This window comes from Antechinus flavipes, chromosome 6, assembly GCF_016432865.1.
Source record: "Antechinus flavipes isolate AdamAnt ecotype Samford, QLD, Australia chromosome 6, AdamAnt_v2, whole genome shotgun sequence".
Lineage (NCBI taxonomy): Eukaryota > Metazoa > Chordata > Mammalia > Dasyuromorphia > Dasyuridae > Antechinus > Antechinus flavipes.
This window is the reverse complement of record NC_067403.1, coordinates 146,277,679-146,302,949: the sequence shown is the minus strand read 5'-3', so window position 1 is coordinate 146,302,949 and position 25,271 is coordinate 146,277,679. Positions and strand designations below refer to the sequence as shown.

The 25,271-nt window shown below is 36.1% G+C and overlaps 1 protein-coding gene across 1 annotated transcript in view; it reads left to right on the top strand.

Moving 5' to 3' along the window:
* UNC5C (unc-5 netrin receptor C) overlaps positions 1 to 25,271 on the top strand; it is a 428,390-nt gene that overhangs the window by 346,842 nt on the left and 56,277 nt on the right. The window contains exons 9-11 of the mRNA XM_051965638.1: positions 946 to 1,290; positions 3,647 to 3,734; positions 17,709 to 17,877. Coding sequence (XP_051821598.1) covers positions 946 to 1,290; positions 3,647 to 3,734; positions 17,709 to 17,877 — 602 coding nt within the window. The remainder of the gene's footprint in view (positions 1 to 945; positions 1,291 to 3,646; positions 3,735 to 17,708; positions 17,878 to 25,271) is intronic.

Sequence of the window (25,271 nt, the reverse complement as noted above, 5' to 3'; positions counted from 1 at the left end):
AGAAATAAAATCACCTGATTGTATTTCCTTTTCACATTTCCTATTTTATCTTTGAGGCTATCTTAAAAGACTTGTGAAAATTCATATTAATTATGTCTATATCATTTCCCTAATAAAGAATTGAGGCTATACTGACATAATTTTTAATGGAGAAAATTCAACTCTTAAGTGTCCACAAACCATCCACTTAAAATGTATTTTTTTTGTAGCTGAATATCTGTCAAGATCACTATTTTATATTTCCCAAAATTTATCTTTTTACTTTAAAAAAATAGACATTTGCCTGGGCATTCTCATTGAGTCTTCAGTGATTACTGATCACCTCTTCCATTTCTGTCAAGGCTCTGGAATATAATTCATCTTAATTCATTTTATGTAACTAGATACTCTTTTATTTCCTCACTTAAATTGGGCTTCCATTCCCTCTTATTCTGTTTTTTTCTACCCTTTTCAGTATGAAGATCATTCTCCTTGATAGAGAAGATGGAAAGAAATAAGAGTTGAATAATTCTGTTGTATCCCTGTTGTTCCTTTCTTATTCTTCTTCTTAGTCTGATCATACTGGGGAAAGTGGTTTTTATCACCCTTAGCATTTTTCCAGCACCTTAGCTCATTCTGAGCTTTAGTCTCCTTGACGCTAATCTTGCAGGTTTGTACCACTCCTTTCCTTTCTTCTTCCATATTTTAGATATATCTTATTAAAGCCAGAGGAACTAAAACAGAATTCTTAAGGATGGTACATGAAAGAGAAAGCAGAAATAGGTAGACAAATCCTTTGGGTCCAGACTACCTTCTGGTCATTTTCCAGCCAGTACTGAGGCCCTCATGCAAAGTTTTATACTAATTGAACTATCTTTCATTTGGGAAATACAAATTATCACAGAATTAGTTTGTCTGGATTGGCCAAAATAAGGCAATGAAATTGCTCTTGTTTTTCAAACACAGATCTCCTGGCGGTACCACCAGACCTTACATCAGCTGCAGCCATGTATAGAGGCCCTGTCTATGCTTTGCATGATGTCTCTGACAAAATCCCAATGACTAACTCACCAATCCTCGATCCTCTACCCAACCTAAAAATCAAAGTGTACAATACCTCAGGTGCTGTAACCCCACAGGATGACTTATCAGATTTCACAGCCAAGCTGTCCCCACAAATTACCCAGTCTCTGCTGGAAAGTGAGACTCTCAACTTGAAGAATCAGAGCCTGGCTAGACAAACAGATCCATCCTGTACTGCTTTTGGGACTTTCAACTCTCTTGGGGGACATCTCATTGTCCCCAATTCAGGTAAGTTCTAAAAGTTTAAAAAGCAAGCATTCAGTTTGATAACTTTTCCCTACAAAAAATAAAACCCCATTTCTCCCCACCTCATTTAACAGGCCATGAAATATTAATGCAGGTCATCCACTGGACTATGTTTTTGACTTAGGTTAAGAAGTATATTTTCTTTCAAGTTCATTTGTCCTTTCCTCAAAGCTCTGCTCTTCTCCAACAACTAACTACCAGAACTCTGGAAAAATGTACTTTGAAAATTTCTGAGATGAGGTATCAGTTAAGCCATTGACCTATTTTTTAGCACAGCTTTACCAGGCATCTTCAAACCAGAAACCCTTACTGTTTTCACCATCCATACAAATTTGAAATCACATCAATTGCTTCAGTTCCAATTTGCTGAAGAGGAAGAATTTTAGAATGCTAATTTTTCAGATGGTGAGAGAATATCATAGAGAAAAGCCAAGATTAATTTATTAGCTTAACTCTTTATTATGCATTCATCAGGCATAGAAAATACATACATCACTCATCATCCATTGATTTTTCTATTTAAAGATTAGAAGTTCATTATACTATTCTTTTGTAGCATCATTTGGGTTTCATCATTTTATCTGACAGTTAACTTTAGAGAAGCCTCTATAAGTATTAAAATCAGACCCCAGGACTGTCATCATATTTCATTTTTGTTTTATTTTAAAATAATAATACATAAGCAAAAGAATAAATGGCTTCCTCAATTAAAGTGTCTTAACTTCTCAAATTCTAGTTCTAGACATTTAATAAATATAGTGCAAGAATTTAATACCACTAACATTAGGAAATTGCATAATGCACAAGAAAAAAAGGCATAGATTGTTTCCTCCCTCGATAAATTGTTATGATTCCCTATCCCCTCTTCAGTCAAATACAAACTCCTCATTCTAGAATTCCCAAACTGTTAACTGGCTTCCAACTTTACATATATATCTTTTTCTCTCACTATTTCCATCATGGTAATACCACTCCAGCCAATCACATTTCCTTACAGTGTCATAAAAATGTCACTCTCATTATTACTTCTATCTTTCCCTATACTCTTCTCCCTGCCAAGAAGCTAAATCACTCCTCTCTGTTCATCTATATCAGTTTAGGTTCTACACTTCTTTCAAGGTGCAACAAAAGGCTCTCCTCCTTGGTGAAGTTTTCCTTACCTTATTTTCTCTCCCTAATCACCTTTTCTTACTTTCCTCTGTTTTCCAATTTATACACACACACACACACACACACACACACACACACACATACACACATACATTTCTCTCTCTTCAACTAATCTGTAATTTCCTAAAGAATAATACTATTATCTTCTGTTTCTTTTGCATTTCCCAAAATATCAAGCAGGACATTTGATGTAAAAGGCTGATTATAATAGTTAGTATAAATGCATATTGAATCTAATTTAGCTTTATCTGAAAAGGATCTGTAGGATATTCATCTTCAAAATGTCAATCCCATTCTTTTTGGATGACCCCCTTATATTTGTGATACATTAGGCTCAAATATAAACCCAAAAATGAAGCAAAAATGTAGAAACCATTTGGCCTATTGAAACGAAATCAAGTAGTAGTGGACCATTCCCAGAGACATAGATACTGAAGGTGCCCTGTAGTGATTTGAGATCTAAAACTTTTTGGTTTCGGGACTTTTTATACCCCCTCAAAAATCATGGAAGACAGCTACCTTCCATAGAACTTTTCTTTAGGTGAATTATTATTGATATAGATCATATTAGACATTCAAAATCTTAATATTATTGTGAAAGCCTTACAGATCTCAAGAAAGGGTCTCATACCATAATTTGAGAACCACTGATCTAATAATCACATGATGCTGATAAAACAAACAGATACTTTCTGAGATCCCTTTGCTAGTTTTAAAATAAGGCATTCTGCTCAAGCTTTGGCTTTCACATGGGATTTTTGTGATTAAAAAAAAAATGTCTGGGGAGATATGTCCCATTACAGAAGTTTGAAATTTTTTAAATAATTGTTGTTTTTCCTTTAGTTTCACAGGATAATCCAAATATCCATCTGCCTGCTTATTGAATAAAATAAAACTTAAAAAAAAACAAACAAACATTTCTTCTCTTCACATAATTCCACAAAGACACAAAAGTATCTGTGTTAACTAAAATAGCCAGTAAATAAGAAAGTCTCAGCAACTGGGAAGATTTCTCTTTTATCAAAGGTAAAAATAAGTAGACATATGGCTGCCTTTCCACAATCTGTACTCATTCCTTTAAACAAGCTGTGCTGGTGACTTCTGGGTTTTTTTTTCCTATTTAATTCATTTTTTTTTATGTATGTGTGTATGTTTGCCTGTTGTTTAGGAGTGAGTTTGCTGATTCCTGCAGGGGCCATTCCCCAAGGAAGAGTCTATGAAATGTATGTGACTGTACACAGGAAAGAAAATATGAGGTAAAAATTATTTGTATTACACAAACTTATCACTTTTATACAAAGGATAGTAGAAACTGGACTCGGCCCCTTTACATTTTATAATGTCAATTGTCTATAAACAATACTTTATATTGTCATGTCCTTTAGGAGGCTTCTCTCTATTCTTCTAGCTAGTCAGTCAGTGTATCTCTTAGTTAATCAGCTTGTCAGGCATTGTGTTAAGCCACTACTTCTTCCTTTGTCATTTTGTATTCATTTTCTATATATTCTCCATTTGCTTGACTTTGTACAGTTGTTTGCAGTTCTGTAAGCTCTTTGAGGGCAGAGGCTGTTTCACTTTTATATTTCCTATTTCTACTACTTAGCAAAGGATCCAAAAGCATTTAGTAATTCTTATCATGTATTTACATATACATATATGTATATTCACAAATGTTTATATATATCACATATATTTATATAGAATAGCTAGTATATCATGCTAAAGCACTATAAAGTTTCCTAAGCAAATCTATATCCAACATCTTACTTGGTTTTCACAGTGCTGCAAGGTATGTGCTCCTGTTATCTCCATTATACAATTGTAGGAACAAATGTTCAAAGTGTTGACTTAACTGCAATCACACAGCTAACAAAGGTCTAAGGAAGATTCAAACTCAATTCTCCTTGACTCAAGTCCAACACTCTGATGACCACACCTTACTTCCTGGGTCTATGCTTGTATATACTAGATCATAAATTTGGTGCTACAAGGGACCTTAAAGACCTTTTAATTCAATCCCTTCACTTTACAGAGAAGAAAACTTAGAGGCTCAGAGTGATAAAGGGTCTTGTCCACAGTCCCAGAACTAGTAAATGACAGAGAGGATCTAAACTAAGTTTTCTTGATCTCAGGTCTAGCTCTCAATATGCATGTACACACACACACACACACACACACACACACACACACACACACACAGAGTGATCCCATTCATTTCAAATACCTAATAAAGTTATATTTGCTAGGTCTATTTTGGTGCATGAGCTTTCTAAGGACACTGCTGGCTATTGATACAATTGCCATTTTTCACCATTCATCAATCAAGAGCATATGTTCTGAAGCAGCAGGAAACTTGACTAATTTGTGTAACCTAAATGAGAAGAGGCAGCACACATAGAGAGAAGACTGGTGTTAGAATCAGAATGATCTGCCTCTTACATATCCTGGCTCTCTGACAATGGGCAAGGCATTAATTTCTCAGTGCCCCTGGCAAACTCTTAAATAATAAAAGTTATAAATCAGTTGCCAGTCTGCATAAGGGAAGGAAATTTCTCGATTGCTAATTCTCCACAATGATGACATTTCAAGGCTGGGACAAACAAAAAGAAAAAAAATGGAACTGCACAACTGGATTTATTTAGATCACAGATGGTAGAAGTTTAATAGAAAGAATTCTTGTCTCAGAACAAGAAGGTCAGATAATGTGGCCACTTCCTAACTATGTGAATTTAACCCTTCCCCCCTTCCCTTTCTTGAACCTTAATTTTCTCATCTGTAAAATGAAGATGATAATACCAGTACCTCTAACAGTGTTATGATGAACAAATGAAACTGTGAATGCAAAATGCTTTAAAACTACTAAGATCCACAGAAAGATGGAACTTCAGAGGCCTAGGACAAACTCTTATTTTACCAAGAGAGTCAAAATGACTTGCCTCAGATTACACAGGAAGTAAGGATCAGAGACAGGATTTAATCCCAAACCCTATAAATCTAGATCCATCACTCCTTCCACTGTTCTTCACAGCTCTATATAAATCTCAGCTGTTATACATATAATTGTAAATTTTTACTGTTTCTAGTTCTCCCAATGAAAGCCATTCACCTCCTCAGAATTAGAGACAACTTTTGTGATTGAAATTTACCAGTCTAAGATCAATGTTTTGTCTGTTGTGACAAAAATTCTGTCTATTCCTTCCTGTCTATAATTGGAATTATAGTTACATTTCTTAGCTTACTATCTTATTGCTTTCAGTAGTTTCTACAGCTGAAGTTCTTTAGACTGAGGAGATCCCAAAATTTTCTGTTTTCACTTTCTTTGGATACATATTGAAAGTATTAATTTCATAACCAGAGTGGGTCAATTTGCATAGATTAATAATTCTTCATTCTCAGCTCAGTAGCTAAATACTCCCTTGTGCCCTTCTCCCTCCCTTATCCCTTAATCCCATATGTACCTTTTCTTTGACCAGACGTAGCATTGGCATGTTTGAAATGTGGACATCCATGATGCTTGACCGGGTTATTTAACTAAGTTGTTGTGAGGGGCCATATCCTGTGTGTATAGAGCCAAAATCATAGAACAACTGGCAATATTTTGGAGTCATTTTGAAGTAGTTATCACAGTTAAAAAAAACTCTCTGGAGTGCCTTATCCCAGCTTATCCCTAAAGTGTAAGGTGAGAAAAAATAGGTATAGTTATCTCTTCCACATTGCGATTTTCCCTATGATAGTTTTGATATGTCATTGATCAGCATAAGAAATTAGATGAAAATTTGGTGGGGGGGGGATTTGTAAAAGCTGTAGATATAGAGCCTTTGACCAAATTTTATTTAAAAAATACTTAAATACCCCATGAAAGAAAAAATTCAAACTTCTCTGTTACAGGTGGAAGGTCAAAAAAATTTAGATGGATTTTCCAGATCAGAGGAATGGAGGAGGGGAGAGGAGAGCACCCCTAACACTCCCATCCTCACCCCACTCCACCCCCATGATGTGAAAGGGATAACTGAGTTTAGAAATTAAGGGTCATAGAGATTACAGTAGAATCAGGATTAGATCTTAGATCTCCTAGGATCACAAAATTTGAAGGGATTGTTCGCTGCAATCCTTTTAATAGCTGATGAAACCAAGATAAGGGAGGTAAAGGTGCCTGCCTAAAGTCACAGAGATAGAAAGCTTTCAAGACTTTGACGCCAAAATGAGCACTCTTTGATCTGCTTTTTCTACTACAACAGAGACCATATACCCCAAATTCACTACTAATCCACTTCATCACCCTGCCTTTCTTTACTTATATAGAGTCCTCACAACCTTTCTTTCATGCCAAGGTATCTAACCTAAGCAAATCCTGGAGGGAGAGAGGAAGTATGTTTGAGCTTATTAAATGGGTAGAAATTTTAACAGGAGTTTTATGAAAGTAATTTGAAAAAAAGGTTAATTAAATTAAAGCTCTCTTCCTCTCAGTGTTTCTACGAGGGAGAAAGAGTAAGTACAGACTCTTTGACAGAATATTACTAGATAAATAAGAGACTAATAAGCCACCTAAAAATAAAAAGAACATCTCAACAAGAATCAATCCTTTTGTTTCTTTGGGATCAGATATATCTTTTTTTTTAATCTTAATATATCTTGGTTCTTATACTTTTTACTACTTTGTTGGGACTAATCAATATAGGTACTCTTATACCTTTACTACCTGTTGGTACCAACAAATCAAGATACTAATCAATCATTCATTAAACCCCTATAATGTTCTAAGCCCTGTGTTAAATAATTCCTCTCTAGTATTTTTACCTTTATTTGCCTAATATTTTAACTTGAGAGTGATCTAGCAGGTAGCAAATTGTCTTCACGTAGACAGGAGGCCATGAGAGGTGCTTAAGGGATTAGAAAAATTGGACAATAATTTGTTGGCCTAACCAATCTTAAAGTCCATGTGGGCTGACCTTGGAGAGAAGCATAGTTGACATTATGGCTTTAAAGGGCAAAATTAATCCAACCATCTCATTCTCCATTAATGATATACATTCTCTGAGATTTTTCCCACCATATTCGCCTTTTGACATTGAAATCTGTCTGACCTATATGATGTTTCTTAGGAATGAAATTGTTGTCCAGACAATTTGACAAATTAACAGTATATATTTTAGGGCCCTACTGTTTAAAAAAAAAAGGACTAATAGTCACTCTACTAATCCCTATTTTTTCATTCATTTATTTAATTTACAAAACATATGCATGTAATTTTTCAACATTGACCCTTGTAAAACCTTCTGTTCCAACTTTTCCCTTCCTCCCCCTCACCCCCTCCTCTAGACGGCAGGTAGTCCAATACATGTTAAATATGTGAGAGTATATTTTAAATTCAATACATGTTGCTACACAAGAAAAATCGGATCTAGAAAGAAAAAAAAAAAAAACCTGAGAAGGAAAACAAAAATGTAAGCTAACAATAACAGAAAAAGTGGAAATGCTAAGTTGTGGTCCACACTCAGTTCCCATAGTTCTTTCTTTAGGGGTAGATGATTCTCTTCATTACTGAACAATTGGAACTAGTTTGAATCATCTCATTATTGAAGAGAGCTACATGCATCAAAGTTGATCATCATATAATCTTGTCATTGCCCTGTATAGTAATCTCCCAGTTCTGCTTATTTCACTTAGGATCAATTCATATAAGTCTTTCCAAGCCTCTCTGAAATCATCTTGCTGGTCATTTCTTACAGAACAATATTTCATAATATTCATATACACAGTTTATTCAGCCATTCTCCAATTGATGGGCATCCACACTCAGTTTCCAGTTTTTAGCCACTACAAAAAGGGCTGCCACAAACATTTTTCACATGTGGATCCCTTTCCTTTCTTTAAGATCTCTTTGGGATATAGGCCCAGTAAAAACGTTGCTGGATCAAAGGGTATGCAGAGTTTCGTAATGTTCTTCTCTAAAATATAATCATTCTCTGTGAGCAGATTTCTTGAGGGCTTCTGGAGGCAGCCTTAGTTTCAGTTCAGAGTAATCACCCCAAATACAGCCAGGAGTTAAAGTCCAGATCCTTTATTGTAATACTCCTTCAAAATAGCCCAGTTAGCTTTCTTAGAGGCCTTTCTCTCTCCTTAGTTCTGAGAGCTCTTGTCACTAGTCCTTTGTCTCTTCCAGCTTCAGCCTCTAGCTCCCTCTGAATCCAAAGCCTCCAGCCAGCACAAAGTTGGAATGAATTGACTCTGCCTCTGAGAAAGTGGGCTTGTGGGTTTCTGACTTGTGAATCTCCCAGAGTCGATCCTAGTTGAGGCTCCTAGGTTATATATGCTCTCTAAAGGTGTGAATTCTAGTGTGTGAACTGTCTTAAAGGTGTGAACTCTAAAGGTGTGAACTAAGTACATAAGCATTGTCTTTATCAATTCCAGTGACTTAACACCTTGTTTCAAGTTCTGGCCCATAAGAGATTTTGATAATTTTTTGAGCCTAGTTCCAAATTGTTCTCCAGAATGTTTGGATTCATTCACAATTCCACCAACAATGTATCAATGTCTCAGTTTTCCCACATCACCTCCAATATTGAACATTATCTGTTTCCTGTCATCTTAGCCAGTTTGAGAGGTGTGTAATGGTATCTCAGAGTTATCTTAATTTGCATTTCTCTGATCAATAATGATTTGGAACACTTTTTCATATGACTAGAACTTCTTTTTCAACTTCTTCATCTAAACTTCAAACTAAACTTCAACTTCAAACTTCTTCATCTAAAAATTGTTTATTCATATCCTTTGACCATTTATCAATTGGAGAAAGGCTTGTGTTAATCCCTATTAATAGAACTGTTCATAGATGCCTTTTAATAATACTAAATCGCCTACATAAATCTTTACAAATCATCTTATTCAAGGGAAAGTGGGAAAATGTTTTATTAACAGTGTTTAGCACATAGTGTTTATTTTAATTTTTTTAAAGATTGGGAAAGTGCAACTACAAAAATTTGAATGTATTACACAGAATACACAGAGTGAGGATTCAAATTCAGTTCTCCCAAGAACAACATCAATATTCTTTCCATTATTCCATATTTTCTCTTTTGACATGTGTTGTGTGGGCCTTGCCTTTGAATTTTCACATGTAAATACTAAAAAAATGTCTACTTGTTTCATCTAAAAGTAGAGTCAGCTCTACTGGTAAGGCACTGCACTAAATTCTGGGGACATTAAGAAATACAAAATGTAGTTCCTGACCTCAAAGTCTTATGAAAGAGAAAGCATGCAAACAACTATTTATAAGCAAGCTACATACAGATTACTTTGAGAACAGCCTCAGAAAGACTGGAAGAGACTTCTTGAAGAAGGCAAAGTTTAAGATGACACTTGAAGGAAGTCTGGGAAGGAAGGAGGCAGAGATAAACAAGGCATGAGGGACAGCCAATGAAAACAATCATTTGGGAGTTGGAGTATCATGTGAGAAAACCAGCAAAAAAGGTCAATTTCACTAAATTACTCAGCATGTGAAGAAGAGTAAAATGTGCAAAAACAAGAGAGGTAGCAAGGGAAAACATTATAAAGAGCTCTAAGAATCAGCAGATTGTATATTTGATCCTGTAAGTAAGAGGGAATCACTGAAGTTTAGTTTGTGTGTGTTTTTGTAATGTATGTGTGTGTGTGTGTGTGTGTATAATGTAATCAGACCTGCACTTTAAAAACAACATTTTGACAGCTGAGTAGAAGATGAATTGGAATGGAGAAAGACTTGAGGCAGTGAGATCAACCACCAGGTTGCTGCAGTAGTCCAAGTATTAGCGGTAAACACTTGTACTAGGCTGGCAGCTGCATCAGAGATAAGAAGGGAATATACAGAGGAGGTGTTATGAGGGTAGAAACTATAGAATATTGACAATGAGGTATCTAGGATGACAGCTAAGTTGTAAATTTGAGGAGAAAGACTTGGGGTAGTGAGATCAACCACCAGGTTGCTGCAGTAGTCCAAGTATTAGCAGTAAACACTTGTACTAGACTGGCAGCTGCATCAGAGATAAGAAGGGATATACAGAGGAGGTGTTATGAGGATAGAAACTATAGAATATTGACAATGAGGTATCTAGGATGACAGCTAAGTTGTAAATTTGAGGGACTGGGAGGATGGTGTTCCCTTGACAGTAATAGGGAAGCTTGGGAGTAAATAATGAGTTCAATTTTGGATATGCTGAGTTTACTGTGTCTATAAGAAATCCAGTTGGAAATATCTGAAAGGCAGTTAGAGATGTTAGATTGTCTATCAGGAGGGAGGTTAAGGCTAGTAAAATAGATCTGAGAGTTATTAGCATAAAGTTGATCATTGAGATCAGCAAATGAAATGGGAAGAAGAGAAGGAAAATTAGGAACAAGACCTTGAGGACACCTCCAATTGATAGGCATGACTTGGATGACAATCATAAAGATCAAGCAAAAGAGACAAGATTTGAGACAAGTAATAGGAGAACCAGCAGACAGAAGCATTACAAAAACCTAGAAAGAATATAAAGGAAAATAATTTGCATTGTCAGAGGCTTCTGAGAGATCAAGAAAGTAAAAGGTTGAGAAAAGGAAGGCCATTAACTTTGCCAAATAAGAGAGCAAAGTATCTTTGGAGAGGGAAGTTTTTTTGAATGATGAAATCAAAAACTAAATAGTAGCGAGGTAAGAACATGGTGAGAGGTAAGGAACTGGGGACATCTACTATAAATAGTCTTCTTGAGGAGTTAAAATGGAGAAGAGATATAAAATGATAGCTAGCAAGGATGGTCAGATCAAGTAAAGTTTCTTTTGTGAATGGAACAGAGATATGGGGGTATTTGTAAGCAATAGGGAAGCAACCAGTACACAGGGAGTGATTAAATATTAGTGAGGCTAGGAATAATAAATGAGGCAATCTGCTGGAGAAGACAGACTGGAAATGGCATCAATTGCATGTATTGAGAGGTTTGCCTTGGTAGGAAGAAAGGCCACCTCTTCACCTGAAACAAAAGTAAGTCAAGAGATCATGGCAGAAGGCATCTTAATTATGTGAGATGAGGAATAAGGGGAAAAGGGAAGCATCTCTGCAAATGCCCTCAAATTTTTAGTTCTCAGGTTCTCAGGAGAGGAAATGTTGAGAGGTTTGAAAAGCGATGAAAAATTTTAGTGAAGCCTTTGACTACAAAGGGGAATGGATTAGGGAGTGTAAAAGCATTCTCTTGCACAATAGGAGCAGAAGGGACAATTCACATTACATAATAAAACAGTACATGAGTGAAGGCAATGAAGTAATGGTGTGAATAATACAAGGCTGAGGTTTGACCAGGCAAAATCTATGATAGAATAAAAGGACAAAGTTCACTCAGGACTCAGGATGGAGAAGATAAGGCTTTTTTTAAGGACCTTGGGAAAGTATTTGGAGGTCAGAGTGATGATGAAGAATAAGGTTTGAAGTTGCAAAGTAGAGGAAAAGGTAGAATGACAAAAGATTGTGATTAGATAAGGGGCCGCTAGGTGGCACAGTGGATAGAGCACCAGCCCTAAAGTTAGGAGGAACCGAGTTCAAATGTGACCTCAGGCACTTAAGACTTCCTGGCTGTGTGACCCTGGGTAAGTCACTTAACCCCAATTGCCCCAGCAAAAAGAACAAAAAAAGATTATGATTAAAGAAATTTCAGAATTCATTAATATGCATATGACACATTTGTGGATGGTGACAACATCAAGAGAATGACAATCTATATGTAACTTTGGGAAAGCTTAGAAGAAGGTAAGTTGAAGAATTAGGAGGACAAGTAGTTTGAGGGAACTACACACACACACACACACACACACACACACACACACACACAATGTTTAAGTCATTTTATTTGAGGGCAGGAGTCAGGAAAAGACCATAAGTCAGGAACCCAACTGAATACAATTGCTGCCTTCAAGGATCTTATAAAACACAAACCTTTGTGTTTAGCATATTTACTATACTCTGACCCTAGACCTTTAAATCAGTCATAGGATATAATAAGATAATATATAATCCTATGGTTTCTTTTGAATTTGTGGACATTTTTGAGTTGGCCAAACATTTTTTGAAAGAGAATTTTAACTTTTAAAATCAAGCAAAAGGCTCCAAAATATAAAAGTTTCGGAGAATTTGTTGCAGTGTTTGTTGTAACTAATCACTTTTGCTAGTCTCTTTCTTGTTTTGCTCCCAAAAGAAATGGGCCAAAGAGTCCCAGCTTTAGAATAGTTCAGTGTGATCTCATTGATTAATGATTGAAAAGCACTTTGTCATCTCCAGATGGAAGATGCTGTAGACATTCTAAAACCTGGTATGCAATTATCATTAGTCTTCTGAAAGAAAGAAGCAAACTGTTTTGCTGCATTGAACAGTATTATCTTCCATTTGATTGACAATCATAGAAGCAGGTAATGATCATGTACTACAAGTTTTCTCTCCCTTTCTCCTCCTAAACAAAACCTTAATTTTTAGTTTTGTTCTGTGGTTGCAGAAAACCTCTTTTTTTGGTCCTTTCAAATATAGATAGTAGTATTTCTAGTTTGTATGACACAGAGCATTTTATCCCCAGGTGGTGTTTTTTTCTCATACACAAACAGTAGCTTGCCTAAGGAAATAATAGCTTTTTTTCTAAAACATTATTTCTGCCCTAAATTTGAACAACATAAAATGCACTAACAGGCTTCTATTTAATCACACGAAATGTTCTTTTTTTCAACTTCAATGTAAAACAAGGTCCAGTGTCTACTAGAGCTCTCTCATATCCTGTGGTAGGAGAAATAAAGAGCAGCCAAGTCCAAAGTTCCTTTTTCTCTCTTGTCCGGTGTCAGGATTAGATTCAAGGTCCATCTATTCCTTAAAGTCTTGGCTAAGGAATAAATGATTTGCCCAAAGAGAAACAGTAATTTTTTTTTAATTTCTAGAGACAGGATTTGATTCTGAGAAGCATTTAGTATTGAGGGATACTTTTCTTTGGCTCCCTAAGTTATATGTATCTATAGACAAAAGAAGAAACCTTAGAATGTAACTGTATTTCCTTTGTGGAACCTGGAAGATGTAAACTTATGGAGAATCCTCTTCTGGCCTCTTTCCTGGGCACTTATTCATATGAGGACAAGGATAAGAGAAAAGAGAAAATGCTTTCAGTATCCTTAGCTTCAGATTGGAAACTAGGGAACTGTTCCATACTACATACTAATAATAATTTCTTTATGTATATCACTTATCTCACAACAGCCCTGTGAGATAGATAATAGGACTTGTTATGATTAAATCCATTTCATACATGATAAAAATCCATTTCACACAAGCTCTAAGAAGTTAGATAATTGCTCAATACCAGTTGGTTGACTTTAGAAAAAAATTTGAACCAGAGTCCATTAGACTAGAAGTTCCTGGAGAACTAGTTTTTGCCTTTCTTTTTATCTGTGGTGTTTAGTATGCTAAGGATTAATGAATATATGTTGATAACTCCTTTTGATTCCAAATCCAGTTGTCTATTCATTCTCACATGTTCTAGAAAAATTTATATTTTTGGAAGCTTATCTCTTGAAATCACAAATCCATAGAAACAGAGAAATCAAAACATAATAGCCTGTTCTTGTCTCCAGAAACTTGAGACCTCATGATCATGCTGTAAAGAATTAATGTAAGAATGAACAGTAAGTAAGTCTATATAGGGAATATGAACAGGCCAATTGACTAGCCTAGAGGTCTAGAGGATGTGGGGAGGACATTAAGAAGTAGTGGTAGGGCAAAGGATAAGTCCAAGTAGTAGATCCTCTTCAAAAGAATCAGTTAATATCAGCCAGTTCTTCCAGTGGTTTGAATAGTTCACTTCTCTTTCCATCTAGTTGCCAGATAGAAGCTATGTAGCTTAAAGTTGTCAAAAAGAAAAGGGAGAGGTAAGAACAAGGATATCATCAGTTCTGGATTTTCTTATCATCCTGCTGCTCCATAGGTATCTGTATGGTCCAAAGCTGGGAGGGTACAAAGAGGAGACAAAGGGGAAGGGCTCCCTCATTTACAGGAAATGAAGAATGTCTCAGATCATTATTATTATCCTTCTGTCATTCATCTTACATTTTTTTGTTTTTTGGTCATTTCATGCTCTCATTTGGAGTTTTCTTGGCAAAAATACTAGAGTAGATGGCTGTTTCCCTCTCAACTATTTTACAGATAAGGAACTGAGGCAGTCAGGCTTAAATAACTTGCCCAGATTCACACAGCTAGTGTCTGAGGTCAGATTTGAATTTAGAAAGATGAGCCTTTCTCAGATCTGACACTCTATCCACTGTCCCAACTAGCCACCCATTTGACACTCTAGAAGGGGAAGAATTTCATCTGTAGTTGTTCCCATAAAGTAAATAGCTACCCCAAAACTTATATTTTCCCTATAGGATATTGAATAAACCTAAACCCATCATTATAGTGATTCTCTTATAAGTAATTTCTCTTTATCTCTGTAGGACCTCAAAAGAGGAACTGAGCACAAAATTACTTTGGTACATAATGGAGGCAATATATTAGAGAAGACACCTTGTCTGAGTCAAAACACTTGGGTTCTAATGGCCCTCCTCTCACTAATTAGTTGTTGCATTCTCTGAAGAAATAGGAGAACTTAGTTAAATGTGGCATAGTGATTATTGTGAAAATGACCCTTAACATTACAGACTGTGCTAGAAGAGACATTACTAAATTGTAGATGAGCCAAAATGAGCCTAAAATATAGTCCTATAATTTCTGTCAGAATGGTGACAGATTCCCTGGTGTTTGCTCTGTAAATCTAGCAATCATGTTTTGCCCCACTTTTTCTTCCTCTTTTGAATACAATTCTCAAGATGAATAGCACTAAATCATGCTTTTATGTTGTGCTTTGCTTCTTGGAGCATGAAAAAATAGAATTGAAATTTTGCCTTTGAACTTTTTTATATTTAAAAATTTTGAAGTGAGAACAATTCTATACCTTTCAAATACATCTAAAAGCAACAGGTCACATTAGAAGTCCATTATTTGCCCCATAATTCTATCAGAGGGTTCATAACTACAGCTAAACTTCAGAGTTACTGTATCCTAAAGGTAACACTCTTCTTACTTTTCCTCATAGCCTTAGGTGGGAATATCTCAGACTCAGGAAAAGAGGAATATGACAGTAACAATTCCCATGAAAAAGTGCTCAAGTCATTGGGCATAATGTAAGAGATAAAACTACAACTCGGTTTGTAAAATGATGATAGCATCTTAAGCGTCATCAAAGACCATATGTAAAGTACTAAGTTCAGTTCTATACACTATAAGAGAGAAGCCACATACAAGTGGAGGGCAACTGGGATGGTGAAGCTTTGGAAACAAGGCCATAGTGGCTATCTTCAGGCTTTGAAGGACTAGTACATAGAAAGAAGCTTTGATTTTATACTTTGTTACCCCATAGGATAAAGCTGGGACGTATGGGTGGAAGTCACAAGGAGGCAAATGTAGGCTCCATAAGAGGAAGTATGTTCCTAAAAAGTACCCGCCCTCACCAACTACCAAACATCTGAGAGAAGATACCAAACAATAAGAAACCTTATAAGAATTGTATAGTGAACTTATTCATTGAGTGGGGAAGTTGAACAGGATTTGGATTTGTATGTCTAAGATTTCTTCCCAGTCTAAAATTCTAAAATTCTAAGCTTTTTAAGAAATAAACATTTGGTATGATGAAAAGAATGCTGGACTTGGAGTCAAGAAGAGTCCTGAATTTAATCCTGGCCAGTTTTAAGAGTCAGGAAGATTAGGGCCTCAAGTTCTCATCACATACGTAACTCTCATGTGACTCTGGACTTAACCTTTTAGAGCTCTGGGCATCTCCAAAAGAAAGTAACATACAAAGTGCCAGTACTAGGCTGCATTGGGAGATGAAGTTGCCACTGTAAGTGGCCTACACCTATGAGTCACAGATCCAAGTCCCAAGCCAAATCATTTCAGCTTTCTGGCCTTCTATCCCTTTATCTCAGCATGGCATATGGAGAAAAAAGTACCCTCTGAGTCAGAAAGAACTAGATTGAGTTTCAGTCTGTCTGTGACTGTGGACAATTCCTAGAGAACCACTCAGTGCCTAGGATGCTTTGTTGACTGCTGGTTGAACGTGAAATATGGACAGGTACAATCCCTATCAATCATCCACAGCATGGGGAGATCAGAAAGAGTTAATGTGCTTTCTCATAGATTTGACTATTTCAGGAGCTGGTAAGAATTTTGGAATGAGAGTTGTCATTCTGGCATCTGTTTATAAAATCAAGTTATGAATATGTACATGTGAGATACCAGGGACAAGTGCAAAGTTAGATTCAAACTTCAGTATGTTTGATGTTCTTTCACATTCCATCTTTCCTAATGGAGAGTTTGGGTCTCTGCCTCTAGAGCTTTTTTTTGGCAAAAGAATGAAAAATTCTGAGAAATACACATTTCCTATAAGGAACTAGCACTTTGCTAAAAGTACTTCTTTCCATAGAGATTTTCAACCTCAACATAAAGACAGGTAGGTGGTACAGTGATTTAGAGCTCTGGACCTAGAGGCAGGAAGACTAAGTTCAAATTTGACATTAGTCACTTAACCTCTGCCTTCCTTAGTTTCTTCATTTATTAGAAAGGGGCAATAATAGTATCTATGTCTATGACTCATAAGAATTAAATGAGATAGTATTTGTAAAGCTCTTAGCACAGGGCTTGGCACATAGTAGGCACTACATAAATGTTACTTATTCTTATTATCATTAATTATAGATCATCAGGACTGGAAGTGACCTTAAAAGTCAACTAAAGGTCATCCTCACTTAACAAGTAAGGATATCTGTGCCCCAAGAAAATAAGCAAGTCACTTAGTGACAGAAATGTCACTTTTCCAAATCTCAGACTAGTACTATTTTTCTCTTTCTTTCATTAGATTGTAAATTCCTTAAAAGGAAGAACTGGTAAAATTTTGTGGTGGTTGTTTTGTTTTTATCTCTTGCCTTTCTTTGTATCCCACATGCTTAGCACAATGCCTGATAAGTAGTAGACTCCTATTAAATACTAGTTGACTATCTTACCCCTAGTTGCCTCAAATTGCTGCAAACTGGGAGGAGTAAGATTTTCACCAAAAGAAAAAAAAGGAAAAACTTGAACTCTATTGTTGCAAATGCAAAGTGTCTGGGGAAAGGCTTCTTGTTTTTGCATTCCCTTCCTTTTTGGAATATTTCTTCTGTCCCACCAGGCCCCCAGTAGAAGACAATCAGACACTTTTGACCCCAGTGGTGAGCTGTGGGCCTCCTGGAGCACTGCTGACTCGACCTGTCATTCTTAGCATGCATCACTGTGCAGAGCCTGAAACAGAGGACTGGAAGATCCAGCTGAAGACTCAGACCACACAGGGGCACTGGGAGGTGAGTTCCAAGGATCTCGGAAAGGTTTTCCATGGTGCAAAGAACAAAGGTCCCAGGAAGTGCCTGAGGGAACCATTTGTTTCATTTTTAAGGCCAAAAAAGGGAAGATTTACTTGAAAGAAAAAATTTTGTTGTAACTGACATGTTACTCATTCCTCAGCCTAGTCTGAATGGACAGGGTATTGCATCATTGACTTAGCCTGTCCATCTTTTTTGACATTAGGCCAGGGGACCTGCGTGGTAAATCGACTGCTTGGCATTTTTTAATAGGAGGGATGGTGAATGATACCTTTGCCTGGTGTTCTCACATAGTTGTCATTTTCTCATTCTGCTTGGTGGGGGGTAATGTGATTCTCTTTGAGGTCAGACATTAGCTGAGTCATAGGCCAAGAGATTATGGGATCTAAGATTCATTCCCTTTGATCTGAATGGCACATGATACAAAGTCACTTTTGCATTACTTATGACATATTTATATAGGAATAGAAGAAAGAAATTACATGGAGAAAAATAATATTAAAACCACCGTGTGCTTTGAAAGTATCAATCTTGACATTCATTTTCAGTACAGAGGGATCCTTGTGGTTGTGGTGTTCTCTTCTTTAAAATATAATGGTTCTGGGATGGATTCTGTCAATAAAAAGTTATTATATAAAAAAAGATATATTAAAGAGAAATTGGGAGGAATACTATAGAGTAGAAATATAAAACATGAGACCCCCAAACCATATATGATTTCTAATATTTGCTATACCAGAATGATAATTGAAAAGTAGTTACTAAATATGTAACAAAATAAAAATGTAATAGAGTGCAAATAATGATAATATATGGTATGCATGCATTAGTAGGTGCTCTTATTATGGTTTAATTATTAATTAAAATTAATTTGACATTGCTTCTGTGAATGATTGTTCAAGTAGAGGTACATTCATGACAGTGAAAGGTAGAAAGAGGAAAGGAGACCTATGCCAGTATTTCTATGGTAGTTCTATATCCTATTGTATTGTAATATATTTTGTTAACTATTTTTCCAATACACTGTAATCTGAGTCTATTGAAACTCTATAGTCTTGCTCATATGGCTCTGGCATAAATGATAAGCTTCATGGCTGTGAAACCATTGACATGGTGGTTTTAATAAAGATCATTTAATTTTTTCCAGAGAAAAAGTGCAGCATCCCAGCTCCTGTCTGTCAAAGCTGACTATCACCAGCTTGTTGACTAATACAACTCTGTCTGGACCATAGTTTCAAATAAAAACAATATTCTTTAAAAAAAAATACATATATATATATATATATGTAAAATGGTTCTCTCTGAGCAGGTTTCTTAGGGAGGTTTTCTGGAGGCAGCCTTAGTTTCAGTTCAGAGTAATAATCCCTCCAAATATAGCCAGCTAATAAAATCCAAACGTTTATTTCTTATCTCTTTCCTTGGGTCCGGTTAGCTTTCTTAGAGGCCTATCTCTCTGCTTGGTTCCAAGAGCTCTTGCAGCTTGTCCTTTGACTCTGCTTTCTTCAGCCTCCAGCCAGCACAAAGGTGGAAGATGAAATAAATCTGACTCTGCCTCCAAGAGTGGGCTTGTGGGCTTCTTTATCTCCCAGTGTGCTCTGTGTCTGGCCCTAAGAGCTTCTTGCTTATATGAGCTCTCTAAAGGTGTGAACACAAGCATTGTTTCTATCAGTTCCACTTAGTACCTTGTTTCAAGTTCTGGCCCATAACATCTCATACTGGACCATGCTAAATTAGATAATTATTGTCTCTATCAACTCTAATGAGTTAAAAGTTTGTAAGGATTCCAACATGTGGTATCATCCTGAGGAGAAACTGAAAACAGAAATGGATGATGTTCCTCCCTTATCACTCAGAATAATAGAGAATTCCAGCTATCCTAATTTTCTTAAGTGATTTTTATCAGGGTAACTTTTTAGCTATATTTTATTTATTTATTTTATTTTTTTTTAAATTTTATTTTATTTAATAATAACTTTGTATTGACAGAATCCATGCCAGGATAATTTTTACACGACATTATCCCTTGCAATCACTTATGTTTCGTTTTTTCCCCTCCCTCCCTCCTCCCCCCCCCCCAGGATGGCCAGCAGTCCTATATATGTTAAATATGTTGCAATATATCCTAGATACAATACATATTTGCAGAACCGAACAGTTCTCTTGTTGCACAGGGAGAATTGGATTCAGAAGGTAAAAATAACTCGGGAAGAAAATCAAAAATGCAAATAGTACACATTCCTTTCCCAGTATTCCTTCTTTGGGTGTAGCTGTTTCTGTCCATCATTTCTCCAATGAAACTCAGTTAAGTCTCTTTGTCAGAGAAATCCACTTCCATCAGAATACATCCTCATACAATATCATTGTCGAAGTGTATAATGATCTCCTGGTTCTGCTCATCTCACTTAGCATCAGTCCATGTAGGTCTCTCCAAGCCTCTCTGTATTCATCCTGCTGGTCATTCCTTACAGAGCAATAATATTCCATAACATTCATATACCACAATTTACCCAGCCATTCTCCAATTGATGGGCATCCATTCATTTTCCAGTTTCTAGCCACTACAAACAGGGCTGCTACAAACATTTTGGCACATACAGGTCCCCTTCCCCTTTTTAGTATCTCTTTGGGGTATAAGCCCAATAGAAACACTGCTGGATCAAAGGGTATGCACAGTTTGATAACTTTTTGGGCATAATTCCAGATCGCTCTCCAGAATGGCTGGATTCGTTCACAACTCCACCAACAATGCATCAGTGTCCCCGTTTTCCCGCATCCCCTCCAACATTCATCATTATTTTTTCCTGTCATCTTAGCCAATCTGACAGGTGTGTAGTGATATCTCAGAGTTGTCTTAATTTGCATTTCTCTGATCAATAGTGATTTGGAACACTCTTTCATGTGAGTGGTAATAGTTTCAATTTCTTCATCTGAAAATTGTCTGTTCATATCCTTTGACCATTTATCAATTGGAGAATGGCTTGATTTTTTATAAATTTGAGTCAGTTCTCTATATATTTTGGAAATGAGGCCTTTATCAGAACCTTTAATTGTAAAGATGTTTTCCCAGTTTGTTACTTCCCTACTAATCTTGTTTGCATTCGTTCTGTTTGTACAAAGGCTTTTTAATTTGATATAATCAAAATTTTCTATTTTGTGATTGGTAATGGTCTCTAGTTCATCTTTGGTCACAAATTTCTTTCTCCTCCACAAGTCTGAGAGATAAACTATCCTATGTTCCTCTAATTTATTTATAATCTCGTTCTTTATGCCTAGGTCATGGACCCATTTTGATCTTATCTTGGTATGTGGTGTTAAGTGTGGGTCCATTTTAGCTATATTTTAAATATTTAGAGGAGAAAGGAGAAGAAAAGGAAGAGAATAAACATTTATTAAGTGCCTACTTAATAACACACAGGTTCTGTTCTAAGTACTTTGCAGACATCTCAAGTGATCACTTGATTTACATCAGAAATGTTCATTTAGATAAAAAATGGAAAATTTTACATTTTAATAGCAATTTTAATAACAAAAAATAAGGATTTTATTTCATTGATTTAGATGAGGAAATTCTCTCTACCAATATATATATAGGACAGCACCTTATGCAATTTATATTCCTAAAGACTTGTCTGGAGCCTTGGGATTTACTTGTCCAGAGTCACATAGCCAGTATATCAGAAGCAGGACTTACATGCAGGTCTTTTTTATTTCAAATCTGGATCTCTTTTCATTAAATCATTCAAACTTAGTATGTATCAAACACACCAAAAACATAATCAAACCAGATTAAAATGTTATCTGGAAATATTTAACAAAATAAACAAAAAGGTCATAGAAACTAAAGAGTGATAATAATGTGACTTTCAAAGTCAATATGTTGCCCTCAGGGATCCTTAGTGTTTAGTGACCCCTGTTTTTATTGGAGTTTGACATCCCTGCTCTAGAGAAGACTGGCATCTACTGAATATTACAGGCAAATTCCTACTTCTTTCTTGGAAGTGTGGCCTCTCTAAACCCATAACACAAGGTCATAATTTGGCTTGATTATTTTTTGTTTGTTTTTTTATTTGCATCACTCTGCTATATGCTACTGAATTTAGTCAGCCAGAACCCCTAGATCTTTTTCAGATAAATTGCTGCCTTCCCCTCCAATACTTCTGAAATTGATTTTTGATATCCCAAAGCAAGATTTAATATTTATTTCAGTTGAAGCCTTTACTAGATTCAGTCTAGTGATCTAATCTGATAAGATCTTTTAGATCTTGACTTTCTCTTCCAGCATTTTAACTCTCCCTTACAGCTTCATGCCATAAGAATATACAAGCTGCCTTTGCATTTACCCAAGTTATTATTAAAAACTTAAAAAGTAGCAAAAACAATCATAGCAGCCCCCCCCTCCAAAAAAAAAAAAAAGCATAGGCCAAGCCCATAGACTATGAACATATGTTCTAATTGTTCAGGGCATTTCATCAGCAGCATCCTTTCAAGTTGTTCTTGAATCATTAACATCTATTCTCCCATTCAACCAGTTCCAAATGCATCTACCTCTATTATCATCTAGCCTGAATTTCTATAATAATAATAATATGAGTTGTCATCAAACACTTTACAAAATACTAAATAAATCTGTTCCTTATTTTAAAAAGGAAATGCTAGTCAGTTCTAATCATCTTTTTTAATAAAGAATTAAAGTTGAGTACCCTGGCCTATTGTTTGTGAGCTATTTTTCCCCTTTCCTTTTTTTGGAAAAATAAGAAAACATCTGACCTCTATCAATATCTCTTCTATTGTTCGTAAGCTTTTACATATTTCTAAAAGTGGTTCAGTAATTATACTCTCCAAGGCTTTTAGAAATATATATATATGTATGTATATGTATATGTAAACATATGTATATGCATATTTAGACATATATATACCTGTATGCATGTATATGTATATATATATGTGTGTGTGTATATGTATTTTTTGCAAGTGTAAGTTAGTTTCTATTGCACTCACAGAAGTTAAGACAACTCTTCTTTTCCTTCCTCATCAGAATTATTTCCCTTTTTTTCTTTAGAATTTCATTCTTGAGACTTCCCCATCCCTCCTGGCCTGACTTCCCCTGTAGAGTTGCAGTCCAAGGGACCCTATCTGTCCATCAGTGGAACTCTCTGAAATTTGCCCTCTCAAAATCTGGGCTGCATATCACACTTTTTTCCTCTCTCACAAACTCTAGGAAGAAGTGGTGATTTTTCTTCAAAGGTTCCCATCATATTTATATCTATTATTAAAAATAAAATACACAACAGAATTTCTTCTTATTGGTTCTTCCACTCTTTGAAGTTGAACTTATCATTAAAATAAATCAAGAAGTGATTAGCTGCTCTGCTATTGGCAATGAGAAAGTGCCACCAGATATATGGATAATTGAAATCATCACTGCTGTATAATGTCTCTCCCTGATGTGTTTTGTTTCCAGAACTGCTCTGGGGATTTTAGAGGACTGCAAGATCAAATAAGAGTCATCAATATAATGTGGTAGAGAGAAAATGTAATGGTGGGTTGCTTTAAAACACTGCATAGATTTTAGGCATTGGGAGGTGTTAGCACCATTGTGAACTGCCTTTATCATGCCTCATCCATGCCTTATGTTTGCTTCTGGGACTCACAATTTATAGAGCATATCCATAGGAGGGAAATAATAATGATGAAGAGCCCTTAACCTCTATTAAATGAAAAATTGTTGAAAGAATTGATGATCTTTATCCCAAAGCTATGATCTAGCACTCTTCTAACTTTGTTCTACAGTCTTTCATTTGGTGATCTCATAAGATTCTCTTAATTTAATTATCTTTATGCAGATGACAATTACTTCTATATATTCAGTCCTCCTTTCTTGCTTGACTCCAATAGAGTCCTATTATCAAATGGACATTACTAGAAGTTCCACGGATATCTCAAATTCAGAATTTCCATAAGAAATTTCCATAATTTCCGTAATTTCCATCTAAACTCTAAAGCCTATTCTGAACTTCCCTTTTTGTTGAATATGCTATTATTCCAGATACCCCAGTATCACAACCTTACTTTTACGCTTTACTCTTCAATCTCCCTGACTTCAAATATACAGTCAGTTGAAAAATTTTATAATTTCTGTCACCATAATAGCCCTTGCATCTCATCCCTTTCTCTTTGCGACCATGGCCACTACTTTAGTTCAAGCCCTAATAACCTCTCTTCTATTCTGTTGAAGTTAACATCATAATTTATTTTCCAGACTGAAGTCTCAGTCAGCTTTATTTAATCCATCCTTCACACAGCTACTAAAGTGGTTTTTCTAACATAGGTCTGCCTATGTCATTCCCCTCCTCAGTAAAATCCAATTGTTCCCTCTTGCACTTAGGAACAAATATAAACTCTTCTGTTCTACTTTTAAAGCCTTTAAATAAGTCATCCCTATCTACCTTTCCAGCTTTGTTTTGCATTGTCTCCTTCCTACATTCTGTGATCCCATCAGTATACTAGATTGACAAGACAGTCCTTCAAGTATCTGAAGGCAACAATCCCACTAAATCCACACATTTCCCCCCTCTATCCTGCCATCTGTACTTCTTTCAATCAATGGCCGAATGACATAGGCTTGAGTCCCCTCACTAGAGATTGCCTTCCAGATGAAATAGTGTCAGAATTTTTGCTAAAATATAGTGCCTAGAAGTGGACAAAATACTCTAGAAATGATAATAAGATTCTATATATGGTATTACAAAGGCTAAGGACAGTAAAACTATAGGATCCCTTATTGAACTCCTGAGGCTAAAGATCATTTTACCTTTTATGGCTGTCATCAATTAATCACTCAACCAATCAATCTGCCAGCATTTATAAAGTGCTGGGCATTGAGTTAGGCACTAGAGATATAAAGACAGGCAGCCACTTGTTCTCAAAGACAAGCATTTCATCCTGAAAGAAAAGGGAACGTGCATATATTGGTAACAAAATAAGTCCAAGGTAATTTGTTTGGGAGAGGGAGATGGAGCCTAGCAGCCAAGAGAAAACAAGAAAGGTCATGTAGGAGATAGAACTTGTGCTGGATTTGGAAGGAAAAAATGGATTCCATGAAGTGGAGGTGAGGGATTATGTGCTGGGCCTGGAGGATAGCTTCTCAAACAGAAGGATAGCAAATTCTGTAGTTTCAAAGTTGTTTTAGAACACAGGTGCTCATGCCCTCCCTGACTTCTCAAGGAGGTGAGAACCCCAAAAAGTAGGTAATCATGCCCCCTGACTTCTCAAGAAAGGGGGTGAAAGCATCAAAAAGGAGATGATCACCCCCTCCCCCGATTTCTCAGGAAGGGAGGTGAAAACACTAAAAAGGAGATGATCACGCTCTCCCT